This window comes from Rana temporaria, chromosome 2 (assembly GCF_905171775.1).
Source record: "Rana temporaria chromosome 2, aRanTem1.1, whole genome shotgun sequence".
In the NCBI taxonomy this organism is placed as follows: domain Eukaryota; kingdom Metazoa; phylum Chordata; class Amphibia; order Anura; family Ranidae; genus Rana; species Rana temporaria.
In genome coordinates this window covers 205231442-205252705 of record NC_053490.1, presented here as the reverse complement: position 1 = coordinate 205252705, position 21264 = coordinate 205231442, and the positions used below count along the sequence as shown (strand labels likewise).

The following is a 21264-nucleotide window of genomic DNA, read 5'->3' as shown; positions in this document are numbered from 1 at the left end:
GGTGACATGCCTTGTGTGCAAGATCCTACTTTTTATTTTATTTTTTTAATAGTGGTAGTGTGTCAGAAACTACCAAGATGTAACCAACTGCTTTTTTTTTAAAGCAGCTATATGCCATTTTCATGTCCCATGAAAGTTACAATGTGCTGAAATGGGATTCTATACAGTACACCACAATAACACATTTATAAAAGGTAGGTCAGCCACCAACTGTTGTTCTGAAACTGGCCAAACTGGTGTAAAAACTAAACAAACATGACTTATTCACATGCACAATTCATCTTGTACATTTCTGTATACGGTTACCTGTAAAGCCACACGCTTCAGCCAGAAGGAAAGTACTCCATGATAGCAAGAAAAACAGGGCCGTCTCCAGCAAGGGGAAGCAGTGCAGCTTGGTAAACTTGGTTACGTTACCAACCAGTTAAGAGAAATAACAACTTAACAGTTTTCTATCAGAAAAGTTGTGGAAAGCAAAACCAACACTAAATCATTATAAAATAAATCATTTTTATAGGAAGGCAATTTTCTCAGAAGATCATAAAAACTATATGAAGAACTGCATTTGAGACATGACACTTGGTAAATACAGGGAAGTATATACAACTTTTATGCCGTCTAGATCTATTTTTCCTGCATTTAGATGTTTCTGTTTAAGCCCTGGATCACACTTGTGCGGGTGGCTCCCAACAACCACACGTACAGAAAACGCAGGAGCCAATCCCAATGTAAATATGAATGAGGCCTTAGAAGTGTGGAATATTTATTAGGTTAGATCATTGGGATAAAAAACAAAAAGTCCAGCAGGTTTAACCAAAACTTGGCTAGGTTACTGGATTTCTGTCAAAAGTACATTTATTAACACTTAAAGTGATTGCAAAGTCTTACATTTTTTTTTAATTATTATTTCTACTTGCCAGTTCTGTGCAATTGAATTGCACAGAGCAGCCCTGATCCTCCCCTACTCGAGTCCCACGGCACTCCTGGCTCCTTCTCTTCTCGATGTGGCACCATAGGATGTTGTTTCCTATCATGAGACATCTGCATGCTCGATCCTGAGGCGCGCTGCCTGTGTCCTTTTACACACACAGTGTGGCTTGGCCCTGCCCCCACACCCTCAAAGGATTTGACTGACAGCAGCAGGAACCAATGGTTCTCACTGCAGCAAAGCCTGCAAGAGTGGGGAGAAGCCACAGCACTGGATCGAGTGAGGACCAAGAATTTGGGGGGGGGGGGGGTTGTTGGGTGATTCTTTAACCTAAACATTTTTACCTTAATGCAAGGTACTTATTAAAGAGGAACTCTGGCCTACCTCCCCATTTTTTCCTTTTTGCTCCCCTTACCTGATGGTGGCATCTACACATTTCAGAAACTCACCCATTCAGTGGATCCAGCGTTCACCTGCTGAGATCATCTCATGCATGCCCAGCCACAGCTCCGCCTCGTGCCGCCATGTTCTCAGCTCTTAGAGAGGCCCGCCGGCTCTTCTGGGTTCAGTGGGCAGGCCACTCGAAGCGCCAATAGGCCTGCCCCCTTGCCCAGTTTAATGAATGCCTTCTGGGATGTGAGATGTACTGGGAGGCACCTTGAGCAGTGTGCGCATCATTCGCCTGAGGCAAGTGATGTGCATAGGGAGGTGAAAGGCAGCCTTAAAAAAAAAAAAAAAAATTGCCCTATTCAACCAGAGGAATTAAGGAGGGGTAAAAAGGCGGGAAATTACTCGGGAGGGTGAAGGTCCGCTGTAAAGATTCAACATGTTTAGACTTTACAACCACTTTAAAAAAACAGATAACACAATTCTTTTAATGGTATTTATAACAGCGTAAACTGGAAAAAAAAAAAAAGTTAATTGCAAGTATGTACATACATACGTAATGCAAATCTTTTTATTAGGAATGAATCTAGAACAAATCTGTATAAGAAAGCTCTAATAGAAGTAGCCATTCCTTGGCTTAGGGACCACATACTAGTTCCAGGGCAGTCTGTTTACTTGCAGTAAAGCTGAACCCTCAAAGGGTAGTAATGTGGCATATGTCAGGGGGTGGCTGCTTCCATTACAGAGTTCACGTACAGCTGCTTAGCCCCAGGGTCCATGTTTTATTAGGTAAACCTCATTCCAAGCTGAGCAATAAATTGCTTGGAACACCCCTTGTAACTATGCAAGTTGCATAAACAGGGAAAAAAAAAAAAAAAAAAAACAGTCATTAGTATAACTTTAATTCTCTGGTTAAAGAATCCTGTGAGCTACAAGCATTACTTGATAAAACAGATACTCCTGTGTAAACCCCAGAAAGGATATAAGAGCTGTTGCTACACCGGTACAAACACCCATTGCGAAAGACCCGCTGAAAATGCCAAGAAAAACGCCAACACACTTGAAAAAGGCAGCCGCATCAAAGGTGTGCATGTTTTCAGCAGTTGGCTGGTAAGCAACAATGGACCTAAAAAAAACAGAACATTATACATTTACATCTGGGAAAGCAGATATTTGTGGCTAAATTAAGCAGGAAAATAAGGTGCAAGGGATGTTAAGGAATCAGAAGACTGTGTAGGTTAGGGTATTTCAGGATATAAATATTTAAACTATAGCTGGCCTTAGATTGCTCAGTTTTCTCATTTAGCCCGTGGACCTATCTAAATACAGTTGCCCTGCCAAACAATGAGGGCACCTGATTGGATGCTGCTTGGCCTATCATTTTCTACCTGGCTGAATTTTTAAATCTGCTTCTGTCAAGCTAGGGGGTTCTTGCAGGGCCACCTACAGTTTGAATTTTGGTCTAGTCAACATGAATATATAGCCGTAAATGTATTACAGTGCTGGGGTATATTTAGGTTACAAAATGATGCCTTCGTCCCATTGAAATATTGTAAAGCAAAGGGAGGCTGTATTGGACTATACTGGCATGGCATGGTATGGAGCAACTGATAAAAATATTTTACATTCAAAATTTGACTAATACAAAGTAAACATTTCTAAACATTTACAGTAAAATATTGATTGTGACAACCAGAAATCTGCTTATCATTAACATTGTATTAACAATGATGTATACAAAACATCAAATATTGTGCAGTGTATATAAACTCTACATGTTACATGTTTCGCGGTTACTTGGTTCCGCTTCCTCAGGAGCCATACATGGGCATATAATTTATTAAACAATGTGTATGGAATATGTCACAAAACGTGGATGCTGTGTCAGGTAGGTGGCCAAGAACCCGGTCCAGGGAAGCAACCCACCCCAGGGGACAAAAAAAATGCAAGATGACCCACATAAATTGGTACAACCTGATTATAAAGAGACATCGGTTCTATCCCCAGTGTCACCCTGGTATATTGTACATGCTGTATGCTGCATTAAGGAGACGCCTGTGTATCTCCCGTCACCAATGATCCCTCACTTTGAGGAAGTACCCGATTGAAGTAATGGAAGATCTGGCTGGAGGATATATCATTTTACCCTTCACACCAACACAATTTCCGTTAAGACCTCCCTGTACCCAGAGGGGCTATTCATGTACAATTTACCAAGGTGACACTGTGGGGATAGAACAGACGTCTCTTTATAATCAGGTTGTACCAATTTATGTGGGTCATCCTGCATTTTTGTGTCCCCCGGGGTGGGTTGCTTCCCTGGACCGGGTTCTTGGCCACCTACCTGACGCAGCATCCACGTTTTGTGACATATTCCATACACATCGTTTAATAAATGATATGCCCATGTATGGCTCCTGAGGAATACACAAAGGACACAAAGCAACCGCGAAACATGCAACATGTAGAGTTTATATACACTGCACAGTATTTGATGTTTTGTATACATCATTGTTAATACAACGTTAATGATGAGCTGATTTATGGTTGTCACAATAAATATTTTACTGTAAATGTTTACTTTGTAATAAAAATAATTTTACATTATAAATTTGACTGTCTATTAGTTGCTCATACGATGCCAGTATAGTCCAATACAGCCTCCCTTTTCTTTACAATACAATACAAAAAAAAAAAAAAAAAAAAAAAAAAAAAAAAAAAAAAAAGGGGGTTTACAGAATACAGGGGGTGGTGCTTGTATAAAAGGGTGCCATCATTCAGGAACTTTTAGGTCAGCATGATGCAATTTATCCCCGCCTCGAAGTCTCATGTTTAACCTGCTACATCAAATTTTCTTTACAATAATAGTTCTGTGTGCCAACTATCCACCCAAGGAGCTTGGGGGCTCCAGCTGTAAATGCCTTAAAATAAAGGAATACATACTCTAAGCAGACAGCCCCCTGGTGGGAAGTGAAGCCAGGACCCCAACACCGGTAACCACTGAGTCACTGTAGTATTGTACATCACTGTATAATATTTCATTTTCAATACAACCAAGAGCAAAATACTTACGATGACAGCACAATGGCTACAGCATCATTGAGGACACTTTCTCCAAACAGAAGAGCATACAAGTCCACATCCGCACGCAGGTCATTGAATATAGCTAGGACCGTCACTTAAAAAAATAAATAAAAGGGAGTAAACTGTAAGCTCTCAATTAACTAGGCATAAAGGTGATCATGAAAATCTCTCATTTCTAAAAATACAACAAAAAAGATGGCTTTTATAGAACAAAAAAAGGCCTTAAATTTAGGACTGTGTAGTATGGGGGGTGGGAATCTATCTTCAGGTCTTTGATAGCATGGGAATTGGTCACTGTACATAAATGGCTTGTCCAGCAGCCTGGGGCAGAATGCATATTTTTTTCCCGTTCTCAATGAGCAAGCTGGTAAATGCCAGTGAAAACGACACCAGGTGTACACATATTTGGGTTAATCCTAACCCAAGCATCATCATTTTTGAGCTGTCTATGCCCAGTCAAACTTGTGGCAGCTATTGTAACCTCTAGAGACTGGTGGGCTAAGTTTAAAGTGGCGCTAAAAGGCTTAAGGTTTATTACCTGAATGCATTTTCTGGTGTGGCGGTGATCTGGGACAATATGACCGGTGTGGGGGTGATTGTGAACACCGACTGGCAGCACTGGTCTGGCGACATTGTACTGCTGTGTCGGTGATCAGAGATAACAGCTGGTGGCACTGACATACAGTGATATCAGAGCAGCCTGCCAATTGCAGGAGAAAAATAAATATATATTTTTTTCCTATTACATCCTGTCACTAGAGCAGTGCATGGTTACCACAGAGACACTGCACTACTATAGAGAAGTTATTCGGATTATTATTTTTTTTTTTGCTCTTTGATTGGTAAATAAGCAATATTTTCTGACAGTTCTTGTGTGAATGGGCAAAAGTTATATACATAGCCCTTCTAGTAGTTTGGAATACACAATAGATACAATACATATAAAACACTATTCGGTATACCTGGATCTGTGGCAGAGATGATTGCTCCAAAAAAGAGACAGTCAGTGTAGTAAAATGGGTCTTTAAGCTGACCAACCCACTTCATTAATTTCACCACTCCATACATGAGATTTCTGTGAGGAACAAGAAAAGAAAAAAAAAAAAGGGGTCTCTTATTTTGAAACTGCAGGTAAACACAAGCAGAAATATTGCTTGAACTCTTGTTCTAAAATGTTGTAATTCCAGGTGTGTCTCGTGAAAGGAACAGATACCAAAAAAGCAGAATCTAGTGTAAAGCGATACTAAACCCAAAAATGTTTACCATAATGCATTAAAAAAAATAAAAATAAAAAAAAAAACAACAACAGTTTCCCTCTTTGCTTTTTCTGCTCATATGTAGATAGGAATGAGTTGATGCTCAAATCCTCTCCAATGGCTCTGATGTCAAGACGAAAATCAGGTAGGAGACACAAAACTGTGCTAGCCTACGCTAATCTGTTCAATTGCACAACAAAAAAATACCTGTACACCAAGGACCTCAAAGTTCAATAAAGGTTTAAGGGCCAGTTCACACCAGACACAGTTCCGTGTGCTTTTTTTCTGCACAAAATGCATGCACAGCGTTTTCCAAGTATTCCAATGGCTCTAGTTCACACCATGCAGTCAGTTTTCAGTCAGTTTCTGCACCAGAAACTGACTGCATGGTGTGAACTAGGGCCATGGGAATACATGGAACACTGTGCATGCATTTTTAGTGCAGAAAAAATGCACACAAAACTGTACGGAACTGCGTCTAGTGTGAACTGGCCCTAATAATTCCAGAGACATGCATTGAAGCACCACATGGGACCTCCTCTCTGACTCAATACACCTGAAGACAGTCTTAATCGTTGAGATGCATCAGACAGGAAGAGGTCCCATATCTAGGTCTCAGAAATAAGTGTCGTGTCATACGACTGCATTTGACTTTGCCCTGCGACTTCAATGAACGGGTATCCGACTTTGATCCTGACAATACAGGTATTTTGTGTCTGGTATGAATCTTTAGGGGAAGCTCCACGCCAAATGTTAAAAAAAAAAAAAAAAAAAAAAGGCATGGGTTCCCCCTCGAGCGCATACCAGGCCCTTTGGTCAAGTATGGATTGTAAGGGGAATCCTCACAAAAAAAAAAAAAAACGCGTGGGTTCCGCCCCCCCCCCCCCCGAAATCAATACTAGACCCTTGTCCAAGCACGCAGCCCAGCATGTCAGGAAAGGGGGTGGGGAAAAGCGAGCACCCCCTCCTGGACTGTACCAGGCTGCATGCCCTCAAAATGGGGGGGGGGGGGGGTGAGTTGAGGACAAGTGCCTTTACCCGACAACCCTGGCTGTCGGGGTCTGCAGGTGGGGGCCTCATCGAGAACCCCCACTGTGAGTATGGGGGTACATACCCCTACCTATTCACCCCCAAAAAATAATAAATTAATTTATTAAGGAAGCTCCGGCCTCGCTTACAATTTCTTCTCCCCTCCTCGGCTCTTCTACTTCCTCCACTGATGTCTTCTGCATCTGCCGTTTTTTCTCTGCTGATGTCTTCTAGCCCTCTTCGGTTCTTGTGCCAGGGCATGATGGGGCGTTGATGTCATAAGGAGCATGGGCCTCCAGATGACATCACCCAGTGACCCCGCCCCATGCCAATATAAGTAGTAACGCACCCAGCACTAGAGCAGGAGAGAGCGTTGAGTCAATATATGAAGAACAGAGGGAGACCAGACCCAGCAGAGGCAGAAGACAGTGGGCAGAGGCAGAAGAACTGGGGATGGCTAGAAGACATCAGCGGAGAATAACAGACGAGTGGAGACGAACCGGCAGAGGCAGAAAACATCAGCAGAGGAGGCCGGAGAGGGGAGAATCGGAAGTGACGCAGAAGCTGCCTTAATAAAAATTACCTTAAAAACCTGTGTACCGTTTTATTTTTGACACTTATTTTTAGGTGAATGGGTAGGGGCACAATGTACCCCATACTCATTCACACAGGGTGGGGGGCCAGAAACTTGGGGCCCCCCCTTGTTAAATTGGGGTTCCAGATTCTGATAAGCCCCCCGGGCAAACCAACGGCCAGGGTTGTCAGGAAGAGGCCCTTGTCCTCAAACATGGGGACAAGGTGCTTTGGGTGAGAGGGGCACAAGGCCCCCCCTGAGACAGAGCAACCCCCCCATGTTGAGGGCAATGTGGCCTGGTATGGTTCGGGGGAGAGCTCGCTTGTCTCCACCACATTTCCTGACCTGCTGGGCTGCGTGCTTGAATAAGGGTCTGGTATTAATTTTTTTCGCCATGGAGGGTTCCCCTTAATCCATGCCAGACTAAAGGGCCTGGTATGGTCTTGGAGGGGGAACCCAAGCCGTTTATTTTTTCCCATTTGGCGTGGAATTTAAGATCAGAGCACAAGTCGCATGCCAAAGTCAGATCAGTAAAAATCACAATCCGACTTCAGCGATATTCAATAGGATCAAAGTCGGACTTAAAGCAGTACAGGGAGGGATTTAAAAAAAGGTCAGACCGGTTATGCCGCATACAGACGATCGTTTTTTGTGATGAAAAAAAATGACGTTTTTGAAAACGTCATTTAAAATGATAGTGTGTGGGGAAAATGTCGTTTTATGTCTTCAGAAAAACGACCAAAAAAAAATTCGAACATGCTCGAATTTTTTGTGTCGTTTTTCAAAATGTCATTTTTTGTGTCAATGAAAATGATCGTGTGTGGGCAAAACAACGTTTTTAAACCCGCACATGCCCAGAAGCAAGTTTTGAGACGGGAGGTAAAACTACCATTCATAATGGAGTAAGCACATTCATCACGCTGTAACAGACAAAAAAGCGCGAATCGTCTTTTACTAACAAGTAACCAGCTAAAAGCAGCCTCAAGGCGAATAGAACTTCCCCTTTAGAGTGCCGTCACTTTGTTCATCATTTTTCAAAATGATGGTGTGTATGCTACATCGTTTTTGAAAATGAAGTTTCAAAATGTCGTTTTTTTTTCATCACTTCAAACGTCATTTTTTTTTCATCACAAAAAACGACCGTCTGTATGCGGCATTAAGGCGGCTCTCATTGATTTTTCACACGTCATGCGACATGAGCTCCCAAATGTCGGAGTGTTTGTCGTACCAGTGTGAACCCAGCTCTTTCACACTTGTGCAACCTGAAAGTCGCGCGATTTTGCTGCACTTTAAGAGGTGTCTGTGTAAACATGAGGTCTATTGTCATCAAACCCCATCAAAGTTGGACCAAAGTAGTGCAGGGACTACTCTGAAGTCGCATAGATATGAATGATACTCATTGAAAAACATGGGGAATGAATTGTCATGCGACTCTGGAGTCCCAAGTTGCAGGACAAGTTGCATAAGTGTGAAAGGGGTCTTACTGAACAGTAAATTGAAACTTCACAATCCCAATCAACATTGATTTTTAATCTGAACATGGCTAGCATTCGTAAATAGATAGGAAAGTACATCATATTTACTATTTTTAAACTTTTTTTTATTTCTTCAATTATTTCCTGGTTTCTTGCCTAGGCAAATTATGTCATACATCCCAGGAGCCTTCAAGGGGGGGTTAACAACTCCATTACTTTTAAGCAAGTCTTCAGTAAACGAGGAACAAGAGGATGGGGTTTCCTCAGCTGAAGCACACTCTACTGCATGCAAGCATGCTTGAACTAAGGGCAGATGGATTCCAGCAAGTAAATGCTACATGAAGATTTGCCCTTACTCAAGATGGCCACAGCCAGAAATGCAAGGGGTTGTTTTTTCAAAGTGATTTCTCAGCAAAATAAAGCTTGGAGACATAGATAGATGGATGGATGGATGGGAGAGTTTGCTTTAAATATTAAAAATTATTTAAAAAGTGTTTTTGGTTTGTGGTGCTCAGATGCAGCATAGATGCGCTTTAAAGTGGGAGTAAACTCCCATGCAGGATTTCCATCTATAGGTAAGCCTATAGGCACTGTAAATATCTCCTAAACGTGACATCACCGACACATGCTCTCTGAAGGAACGGCATACCCATGCCGTTCCTTCAGAGTCCTGTGCTGTAAATGGCGGAAGCGACATCATTGCGGCCTAAGCTACTCCCACAGCCAGAGTCCGCGAATCCAGGAGGAAGACCGGGTGAACAAAAGGGTGCCTTCAGGGATGACAGTGTGCTTCATTCTGAGGCAAGTTTCACATAATTAACACGAATATGTGATGCATACCAGCACATTATGACATTCCTGCTCGTTCGGTCTAGGGGAATCGGCTATTTGTATTAAAATATGATCCGTACTTACCCGTTTTCGAGATGCATCTTCTTCCGTCGCTTCCGGGTATGGGTCTTCGGTAGCGGGCGTTCCTTCTTGATTGACAGTCTTCCGAGAGGCTTCCGACGGTCGCATCCATCGCGTCACTCGTAGCCGAAAGAAGCCGAACGTCGGTGCGGCTCTATACTGCGCCTGCGCACCGACGATCGGCTTTTTTCGGAAAATCGTGACGCGAAGGAATGCGACCGTCGGAAGCCTCTCGGAAGACTGTCAATCAAGAAGGAACGCCCATTCCCGCAGCCCATACCCGGAAGCGACGGAGAGGATGCATCTCGTAAACGGGTAAGTACTGCACATATTTTAAAACAAATAGCCGATTCCCCTAGAGAAAACGAGCAGGAATCTAAGGGGAAAAAGTGCCCTCTAAGGGTGAACCCCCGCTTTAAGGTCCTTGAAGAGCGGTATTAAAGAATCACCCCCCATCCCTGCCCCCCCCCCCCTTAAAGCTTTTTGCAGCTGTATTTACTCAGTACCACTTATAACATCAAGTGGAAGAAAAAAAAAAAAAAAAACATGGAAGGAAAAATAACCATCAAAGACAGAATAACTGAATTGGAAAAAGGATATCACCCCCTTGTGTCAGTATTTTGTTGGGCCCCGTTTTGGTATAAATTACAGCCTTTAGTCTCTTGGGATAGGTCTCTACTAACTTTGCAAATCGTTCCACAGATTTTTAATGGGGTTCAAGTCTGGATTCTGACTAAGAACATGCAAAGACATTCACCTTTTTCTCCTTCAACCACTGTGCGGTCATTGTTGTGGTGTGCTTTGGGTAACTTTCATGTTGGAAGGTAAACCTTCTTCCATTGACAAATTTCTTGCAGAGGGCAGATTTTCCTCAATAATTTGATGGTATTTTGCAGCATTAAATTTTCCTTCTATCTTGACAAGTGTTTCAGTCCCTAATGCAGAGAACCTCCCCCCCCCCCCCCCCATAACATATTACCACCTCCATGCTTAACTGTAGGAATGGTGTTATTTGGATGGTGAGCTGTATTGTTTAGTGTTGAGGCCAAATAATTACATTTTAGTCTCATCTGACCAGAACAAATTTTTCCATGTAGCCTCATAATCTTCGTGACTGCATGTGGCCTTTTAGTGCAACCCTCCCATACAAGCCCAATTTGTGAAGAACTTGTGAAATTGTTGTCACATGCACACAATGACAACTCTTTGTCATTCCTGCAACTGCTTTAGAGTTGCTGTAGGCCTCTCTGACCAGTTCCCTCTTGGCTCTTTCATCCAGTTTAGAGCGACATCCTGATCCAGGGAGGGTCTATGTTGTACCAAATACCTTCCACTTCTTAAAAGATTTTACTGTGCTTCTAGGCATTGATAAAGTATTTGAATTTTTTTGGTATCCATCTCCCGACTTGTGCCTGTCCACAACTTTATCCCCCGAGATATTTTGACAGTGCCTTATCACCCATAGTTAATGGTTTGCTTCAGTTGCACTACCGGGGAGTGAAATGCTCCAGGAAAGCTCTTTTCCTGCTGAGCTAATCAAAATGACCACAGTTGAAAGCCAAATAGCTTTGCATACCATAGAGAAGGTGATTAGCTACAGCCGATAGAGTTTACAAGTCATCTTTAGAAAGATGGTGATCCTTTTTCCAACTCCATGATTGTTTTTGATTATTTTTTTATCCGACATGTTGGTGTTATATCTTTCACGTGTTAAGTTGCACTGAGTAAATAGCTGGATAAAAACAAACTGTCTTAATTTCAGCTGCAAAGCAACACATTTTGCCAATTTAAAATGGGGGGGGGGGGTATTTTCTATACCCACTATATGATTGGCCTGAAGAAAGGTTTTACTTTAATATTTAATTCCTCAAAAAATTTTTTATTTGAAATGGAAAAAAAAAAAAACAGAACCACAAGTCGTGTCTTCGAAATTCTGTAACCAAAATTAAATCTTTAAGGCCCCATGCACACGAGACGCTGCTAAACTCGAGTTCAGAGGCATTTGGGCATTTTTTTCAACTGCCCCTTAACACATTTAATGTTATCCTATGTGTCCATGCACACGATCACATTTTTTGGCGTTTCAAAGCAGTTGGGTTTAGGGCCGTTTTTCCAAACCCAATATTTTGGGTTCAGAAGCTTTCAGCTTTTGCGTTTTAGACGCAAATCGCGGCAAAACGCCGCTAAACGCGGCAAAACACGGCACAAATAGTTTGATTCTGAGCTTGGGGAGGGTCTACAGTGTTTTGGGGATAAACGCTGACAGCCGCAAATCGCGGTAAAACGCCGCAAATCGCGGCAAAACGCTGCGCAATTGGCGGCAAAAACGGGCGTTTTAAATGCCGGTTTTTGCCTTTGAAAAGCTGAGATTAGAGGCGTTTGTAATAGCGTCTCATGTGCATGGGGCCTTAATGTACTGGGGAAAAACTAAATGTCTACCATTACAAAGGATATCCATCATTTTTGAAAGCTCAGTCACTTTGAATCCCTACATGTAACAATACTTTTTTGTGCACCGCAATAAGCAAAAAAGGGGCCTTATACTGCAGTAGAGCAACTTTAAGGTTCACATTAAAGGAAACCTGAAGTGTGATAAATCCAGAAGCTGCCATTGGTGAACCCTCTTAAAAAAACACCAGTTGCCTGTGTCAAATACTTTCAGATTTACTGACCCATATCAGGTCACAAAGTTAGTAGATACAAAAATAAGTTTTTTTTAACTAGTTCTGATACAATAATTTTTGTTGTATGTACTGTACATTATAAAACACCTGCCAAAAGGCAGCCATCTCAAAGCCCACAATATCATTTTTATTAATACGTGACATTGAATTACACCAACATTAAAAGTCTTATACTGTTCAAACATTGTCTGCTTCATTTAAAAAACATTCCTTTGCACTTTTACTGCATTACTAAATCATGTAAATATACTAAGGGTTAATTTGTCAAAACTGGAGCATCCAAAAATCTGGAGCAGCTGTGCATGGCAACCAATCAGCTTTTATCTTCAGCTTGTTTAGTTAGCCTTTGAAAATGAAAGCTAGATATCGATTGGTAGTAATGCATGGCTGCTCCAGTTTTGATAAACTTCTCCCACAGTACATTTTAGCATCTGAAAAAAAATGGACTATAGGGGAATTGAGATTTTCACTGACACACCACTGCTGGACCATTTCAATGTACAAAACATTATTCAGTAAAAGATTTTAATGTATTTCCAAGCTTATAAAATGGTTATCATATCCTACATACTTTTAAAAAGGGGATTAAAACGGTGCAGTATTTCCAACAGACATCCAGAAACCCTTCCTTTCCTGTAAGTGATCAGTGCCCAGATCAGAATTGTCATCCCAGACCATCTGCTTACAGGATAGGATACAGAATAGGGTTACACCAATATCGTTTTTTGTATTGGCGAGTACGAGTACCGATACTTGTGCTCGAGTACCCAAAATATCGAGAACCGATACCTTTGCGATGCGATTTGAGCCCATACAGAATGAATGGGGCTCAAATCACACAGCAAAGAAATCACATGCGATTTTCTCAGGACTGCATTGTGATTCCTGCCTGAATCGCATGCAGTTTAAACGCAGCGCTTGTGTGGACTCAGGCTAAAGTCACTAAAACAAGCCTGGGTTCACACAGGAGCAGTGGGGGAATCTGCATGCTTACAGCGGTCCCAGCATAAAATTCCTCATCCTCCCAGTAGAAATCCACCCGCTGCTGAAATCCCCCCTCACCAAAAAAAAATTAAAAAAAATTCACCTCTCAATGCACAAATAAATTTACCCCTAAAATTTTGTTTTCCTAGTACACCCCCCCCCCCCAGTTCAAATCCCCCTTTTCAGCACGAATTCCCCCCATGTCCCAGCACAAATATTCTTCCCCTATCCTCCCTTCCAACACAAATCCCCCTAAATCACCACACCCCAAATTTCCCTTCCTAGAACAACACTTACCCATAGCTGCGCCCCCCCCCCCCCCCAAATGTCTCCTTCCAACACAAATCCCCCCCCCCCCCATCTCCTTGTGGCACCCTCCCGCCTCACATGAGACCACAGTGCCCAGGGCAGCTACCACACCGGCTCACCCCTTGTCCCGGCCCTTGATTTAGGTTTTGGAGCATTTATACGAGTACAAGTAGCTGTGCAAATGCTCAATATCTGTATCTATGCAAACCTAATACAGAACATAAGCGTTCTTGTCCTCCCCCCATAAGGAGAGAATAACGCTAGCCATACACGTTTAATGAACAAGAGAAGTCTACAGATCACTCCACCCATAATAAAAAACTGTATGGAAAAATATCCCCTCCTGCCCATTGTATTCTGACAGCGGAAGCACTTCCAGCTCTCAGCTACCCAAACTGCAACTGATTAAACGCAGCCACCATTTGGCCAATAATTTACCACCTGGCGTCTATGATTTTTTTTAATCAACTTTTGTAAATCCAGGTGGTGCTAAAAAAGAGTTGAAAACTTGGCCGATTTAGAAATAAAATCTTCCAGTTTGAGCCGCGCATGGCCAGCTTAACTGTCCTTTTCAGTGTGAAGGATTCTGTGGCTAGAAATACCAAGGAAGGTATGTGTGGTTTCATAACAACCAATTAAATCAATCTGTACTTTGCCACCGTTTTCAGTGTATACTTGAAGATGAATGGTTGCTAGGAGGCATCACAAGGATTTACCGTATTTCATGTCAATCCAAGTTTTAGTCAATGACAAGTGCTGGGAAACACACTGCAGCATAAGGCACAAGATGAATAGTACACCAGATCTCATTCTGAAACGCACAACGGGTTGCCTTTTTTGCATATTATTTATAGCTGTACTAATCTTTTGCAGGGTCAGAGAACTGCAGAGCTGGAGGAAGATAAATATAGTAGTGTTGCTGCCAGCGCACAATCTGGATGAGGCACAGTATGCAGACACTAGCAGAGATATCATTTACTAACAGCCCTTCACTGTATGACTACAAATCATCCATATTGTCACACTTTCATGACTCACCCAATGATGAAGCATGACACCGCAGTACCAAAGAAAGCATAGGTGAGGAGGGATCCAATATTCCTGAAGAAGTGCCTCTGTAAAAAAAAGGGAACAAAAGTTTATAAAATTTTATGTTTTCATGGCATAAAAAAAAAAAAAAAAAAAAAAAAAAAAAAAGGTACCGAAGTACAACAGGTATAGACACGGAGATAAGTCATATTGTTAACTCAACATGTACAATCTATTTGGGTAAACATCCTGCTATTGAACTAGGAGCAACACAACATCAATCATGATTTTACTAGTTTATAAAGAAATAAAACGGCTCATTAGGCCAGTTGCACATGGGAGAAAAAATGAATATCTATAAAAAAAAAAAATATATTCCATCTCACTGACGCCAATGACGGGGCACTCTTCCTCCTACCGTCCACAGGCAGCGTTATAAAAAAATGTTTTACTCTGATCACCAAGTCTGAGGCATTTTCTACTCTCAATGGTCACAATCTGGCCCTTTGCCTAGAAAGTTTGGAGACCCCTGGTCTAGAACACAAGGCATACAGTTGTGTAAAAAATAGTACAGCAGTGCCGAGTACAGAGCTGTAAATAAAATGAAGAGATTATATATATATATATTTTTTTGACAGGAAGTCGGGTAAATCTGGGGGTGTGGTCACAGACGGGAGATACATTTCTGCCTTGTTTAAAAAATTCACCAATTACTATCAGGTGTCGGCTGCAGAGGTAGCCAGAAAGGTTTAAGGACGTTGGATAGCTTCAGCTGTTCAGAATGAGAAAATTAAGGCCTCTATAAGTTGTCCAGAGGATTACTACTGAATGCTGCATCCTGAGGCTTGTTGAGTTAAGGAGAGCAGTGAGCTGAGGAAGACTTCTGAAGGTGAAGTTGTTGTTGATATTTTTGCTGTGTGATAAGAAAATCAAAAAGACTATTGTTTTCTGCTGGAAGACCAGCAGTGTCTGCACCAGACTCCATAGGTAGGTTCTTGTGTTGTGAAGATAGACGGCCCAAGTGGCCAGGGTTTATTTTATGTTTTGCTTATCCTGTTTGGATGCTTGCACTTGTTTCCAGCAATATGGAAGAATAAACCATAACCCTTCTTTTTCAACCACCCACAGCTGCCTCTCTGTATAATTCAGTGTGTGGTGAACCCACTCAGGAGGTCACCCCCCTCCCCCCCCCCGCTACCGAGCCAACCATAGAGAGATAGATATATAGATAGAGAGATATTATATACACACAAATTATATATATATATATATATATATATATATATATATATATATATATATATATATATATATATATATATATATATATATATATATATATATATATATATATATATATATATATATATATATATATATATATACACACAGTGAGGAAAATAAGTATTTGAACACCCTGCTATTTTGCAAGTTCTCCCACTTGGAAATCATGGAGGGGTCTGAAATTGTCATCGTAGGTGCATGTCCACTGTGAGAGACATAATCAAAAAAAAAAATTCCAGAAATCACAATTTATGATTTTTTAACTATTTATTTGTATGATACAGCTGCAAATAAGTATTTGAACACCTGTCTATCAGCTAGAATTCTGACCCTCAAAGACCTGTTAGTCTGCCTTTAAAATGTCCACCTCCACTCCATTCATTATCCTAAATTAGATGCACCTGTTTGAGGTCATTAGCTGCATAAAGACACCTGTCCACCCCATACAATCAGTAAGAATCCAACTACTAACATGGCCAAGACCAAAGAGCTGTCCAAAGACACTAGAGACAAAATTGTACACCTCCACAAGGCTGGAAAGGGCTACGGGGAAATTGCCAAGCAGCTTGGTGAAAAAAGGTCCACTGTTGGAGCAATCATTAGAAAATGGAAGAAGCTAAACATGACTGTCAATCTCCCTCGGACTGGGGCTCCATGCAAAATCTCACCTCGTGGGGTCTCAATGATCCTAAGAAAGGTGAGAAATCAGCCCAGGACTACACGGGAGGAGCTGGTCAATGACCTGAAAAGAGCTGGGACCACCGTTTCCAAGGTTACTGTTGGTAATACACTAAGACGTCATGGTTTGAAATCATGCGTGGCACGGAAGGTTCCCCTGCTTAAACCAGCACATGTCAAGGCCCGTCTTAAGTTTGCCAATGACCATTTGGATGATCCAGAGGAGTCATGGGAGAAAGTCATGTGGTCAGATGAGACCAAAATAGAACTTTTTGGTCATAATTCCACTAACCGTGCTTGGAGGAAGAAGAATGATGAGTACCATCCCAAGAACACCATCCCTACTGTGAAGCATGGGGGTGGTAGCATCATGCTTTGGGGGTGTTTTTCTGCACATGGGACAGGGCGACTGCACTGTATTAAGGAGAGGATGACCGGGGCCATGTATTGCGAGATTTTGGGCAACAACCTCCTTCCCTCAGTTAGAGCTTTGAAGATGGGTCGAGGCTGGGTCTTCCAACATGACAATGACCCGAAGCACACAGCCAGGATAACCAAGGAGTGGCTCTGTAAGAAGCATATCAAGGTTCTGGCATGGCCTAGCCAGTCTCCAGACCTAAACCCAATAGAGAATCTTTGGAGGGAGCTCAAACTCCGTGTTTCTCAGCGACAGCCCAGAAACCTGACTGATCTAGAGAAGATCTGTGTGGAGGAGTGGGCCAAAATCCCTCCTCCAGTGTGTGCAAACCTGGTGAAAATCTACAAGAAACGTTTGACCTCTGTAATTGCAAACAAAGGCTACTGTACCAAATATTAATATTGATTTTCTCAGGTGTTCAAATACTTATTTGCAGCTGTATCATACAAATAAATAGTTAAAAAAATCATACATTGTGATTTCTGGATTTTTTTTTTGATTATGTCTCTCACAGTGGACATGCACCTACGATAACAATTTCAGACCCCTCCATGATTTCCAAGTGGGAGAACTTGCAAAATAGCAGGGTGTTCAAATACTTATTTTCCTCACTGTATATATATATATATATATATATATATATATATATATATATATATATATATATATATATATATATATCACACACACACACACACACACACACACACACACACACACACACACACATACATACATACACACACACACACAGTATCGTATGCGAATTAGAGCACAGACCAAATATTTAGTTATCGGGTTCTCTCCCACTGCCTCCTCTACTTGTGAAAAGCCGGTGTAGTGTCACAGTTTGCTGCCTATCCTAGAATGCTCCGGAAGTCACGTGGCGGTCAACTGCGCATGCGCAATGCGTTCCAAACGCAAATGCGATGCGTTCCAATGGATTCACGACAGTGCACACCAGCGAACCCAGCATTCAGGGCGACGAGGATTTAGAGGAAAGTGGCCAGTCGGCCTCATGTCCACGCTTCGCTCGGACGGCTCACTCCGCTCGCTTGGCCTCATGGCTCTTTTTTTAACATCCTCCAATCCACGGGGATGTTAAGGAAAGGGCCTGGATGCCGACAGAGGTCTCACTGGTGTGCACTGTCGTGAATCCATTGGAACGCATCGCATTTGCGTTTGGAACGCATTGCGCATGCACAGTTGACCGCCACGTGACTTCCGGGCATTCTAGGATAGGCAGCAAACTGACAATACACCGGTGGTTGGAAAGCGAAGCAGTGCGATCAGAGTGCTGAAAGTGGGGGGTGGGTGGCACAATTATTGTAACCAATCCACTGGGTGGCTTCTCCCTACAGTGCATCCTACTTCTTCCTTTCCCTCTCTGCCAGCTTTTGGTTGCTCCCCCCCCCCCCCCCCCCCCCATATCCTGGCACTGATAAACCCTCTGCACTTTTAAAGCCACAACTCTCTCTGTGTAAACTGTCTACTATGCTTCAGTTTGCGGAAGAACAGGAAGTCGCTCTGTAAAGTGAACTTCCCATTCATTGTCCAGTGCAGTGAGGCTGCAGAGAAAGGAATTGAAGAATCGGTGTCCATTCCTTTCTCGGTCTGAAAAGTGACATATTAGGGGGTCTGTTTAGACCCGATATTTCATCAAATACCCCCCTCCCCAACCATTAAGAAATAAAAAAAAAGCACAAGTTGAAACTTTAGTGTGCAAAAATAGGAAACAGGATTGAATTTTCTACAGAAGAGATACACTATGCCCATTCTGCATTAAAGAGTCTTACATGCCTGTTTGCACAGTATACTGAGCTGCGCACACACAGTTCAGTGTCTAATTTTTGCAATGCCAAGATGACTGAACTCCTGTGCATGCAGGATTGTTTCCTGCCAAATTTGTAGGGCAATTACACAAGTGTTTCTCCTGTTTAGAGGCTTACTTCTATATCCTGACTAAATAGGAGAAGGGGAGGCTTCTGATCTACTCAGAGGAGCTAGAAGCAAGGGTCCAGAAATTGGAAAATATTCTGCCTTTAAGCGTCTCCCCTGTATGCCCCCCCCCCCTCAAATTCAAAAGTACCGGTAACTCATTTGTTCCCGCCAGTATCTACCATCATTTTATACTGCCTTTAATGGGGTGACAGAGAAAAAAATATATGAAATCTGGGCAGTATTGTCACCCTCACATTGCCTGTGCCGTTACCAACAGCCTCCCTCTCCCAGCTACATACAGCTCCCCCAGTCCACACCCACTGATACACCACATACTTTTTAGAGGCACAGGCCCTGATGGCAGCTGTAGTATGATTAGAGGTCTGCACACTGAATGCAAGCTGTGCAGGTGCTGAATAGATAATGCCAAGTCAATTCAGCAGGGAAGAGAGGGAGGGCCATTTTTTTTTTAAATTAAATACAGAATAGGTTTAGAAGCTGAGTAAGCATTAATATTTCACAAATATTAACCCATGACAATAGATATATACAGCTGACCAAAATAGTGCAGTTGAAGGGGATTTTTAAAATGAAAAATAATGTGCAATAAGATGAGCAACAATTGCACAGGAGTAGAAAACAAAATTTCTTACACAATATAGAACCAATACAACTCAATGATCTACAGAGCTTCCTAAGAAGAGGAACACATACCTACAGTTTCATAATATTCTCAACTAAACGGCACAGCCAATCAATACATTTTAAAATTCTGTATTCTTTTTAAGGCATGCACTAAAATTACTACTAGGTGGAATAGTGACATCTGGTGGCCACATTGTTTGCAACTAGCTATGACTTCTCAGAGCACAGAAGCAAAACCATCTTTGTGAAGTCAGAATATCTGCAGCAATGCCTACAATAAGGGGTAGAACTGTGAAAAATGTGTCCCTGATAATTACTTTTATGGGCTACAACCTCTCTTGAATGCAGCTTCCTGTTATGGGGGATAGGTCATTGCTTCCACTTGCCTTATGATAAGCGATTGGCGACCTTCCCATCCCCATATAGTTGTAGCAGGAATAAAAATCAAAACAGTGTTGTCACTACCCAAAATGTTCAACAAAATTAGCCCACGTAGTGGTGTCCTTCTGATGGCCCTAGGCAATTCCAGTTTGAGGTTACATGATCGGAAAAAGCCCTAGAGCAGCCTAAATACCCCTGCTAGAATACCTTTGACATAAACGTGTAAATGTCACGGCCCCAAAAAAAAGTTTTGCCTATAGTTCTACGTTAACATGTTTATATGCACTGAACAGACCTTGGAGGTAGACAAATAGGGGTTTGCTTTACTAAAGGCTAGTGATGAGCTCCAGCGTGTTCGCACAGTGCACGCGCAGAGCCCGCCAGGAAGTCTGCACGGCGCTGCCCTAACCACAGGCAGGGAGACGTTTCCCGATCTCTGCAGCCGAGCATCAGGAATAGGTCTCCCTGCCTGTGATTAGCGCAGCGCCGTGCAGACTTTCTGGCGGGCTTGGCACGTGCACTGTGCGAGCACGCCGGAGTTTATCACTACTAAAGGCAAATCCACTTTGCACTACAAGTGCACTTGGTAGAGCAGTCACTTTAGACCTAAGGGAAAGATCTGAAATGAGGAGAAGCTCTGCTGATTTTATCATCCAATCATGTACAAGCAAAAATGCTGTTTTTTATTTTCCTTGCATGTCCCCTTCAGATCTACAGTGACTGCACTTCCAAGTGTACAAAGTGTATTTGCCTTTAGTAAATAAACCCCATAGCCTGTGCAACTTAGCCATCTAAAGTCAAGGGGCCCATATTATGTAAACAAACTTCACCTTTTAAAAATCTTAAAACAGAACACCAATACCAAAAGATGATACCCTGGCACCAGTCTTTCCCTTCTGACATCACTAACTCATGCTTCCTAACTCTAAGATAAGGAGTCAGTGATTCAGAAGGAAGAGAGACCGGTGCCAAGGTATCTTTGCTATCGTTTTTCTTTAAAGGGGTTGTAAAAGTTCATTTTTTTTTTTTTTTTTTCCAAATAGGTTCCTTTAAGCTAGTGCATTGTTGGTTCACTTACCTTTTCCTTCCATTTCCCTTTTAAATGTTTTTTTCCTTTTTTGTCTGAATTTCTCATTCCTGTTCCTCCTCAGTAAGCTTGTCCCCATCATCCAAGCCATTCTGGCTGGGGGGTTAGTCAGCGTGTTCGCCCCCTCCCTTGGGACTACATCCCTGCGGGGAGACGCTGTGTTCTTCCCGCAGGGATGT

The 21264-nt window shown here is 42.3% G+C and overlaps 1 protein-coding gene across 2 annotated transcripts in view; it reads right to left on the bottom strand.

Annotated features, from left to right (window-relative positions):
- SLC9A7 (solute carrier family 9 member A7) overlaps positions 1-21264 on the bottom strand; it is a 113826-nt gene that overhangs the window by 37290 nt on the left and 55272 nt on the right. For both annotated transcript variants that reach the window (XM_040336295.1, XM_040336296.1), the window contains exons 4-8: positions 14661-14737; positions 5362-5474; positions 4388-4493; positions 2300-2441; positions 307-412 (exon numbers count right to left, since the gene is read on the bottom strand). In XM_040336295.1, the coding sequence (XP_040192229.1) occupies positions 307-412; positions 2300-2441; positions 4388-4493; positions 5362-5474; positions 14661-14737 (544 nt within the window). The remainder of the gene's footprint in view (positions 1-306; positions 413-2299; positions 2442-4387; positions 4494-5361; positions 5475-14660; positions 14738-21264) is intronic.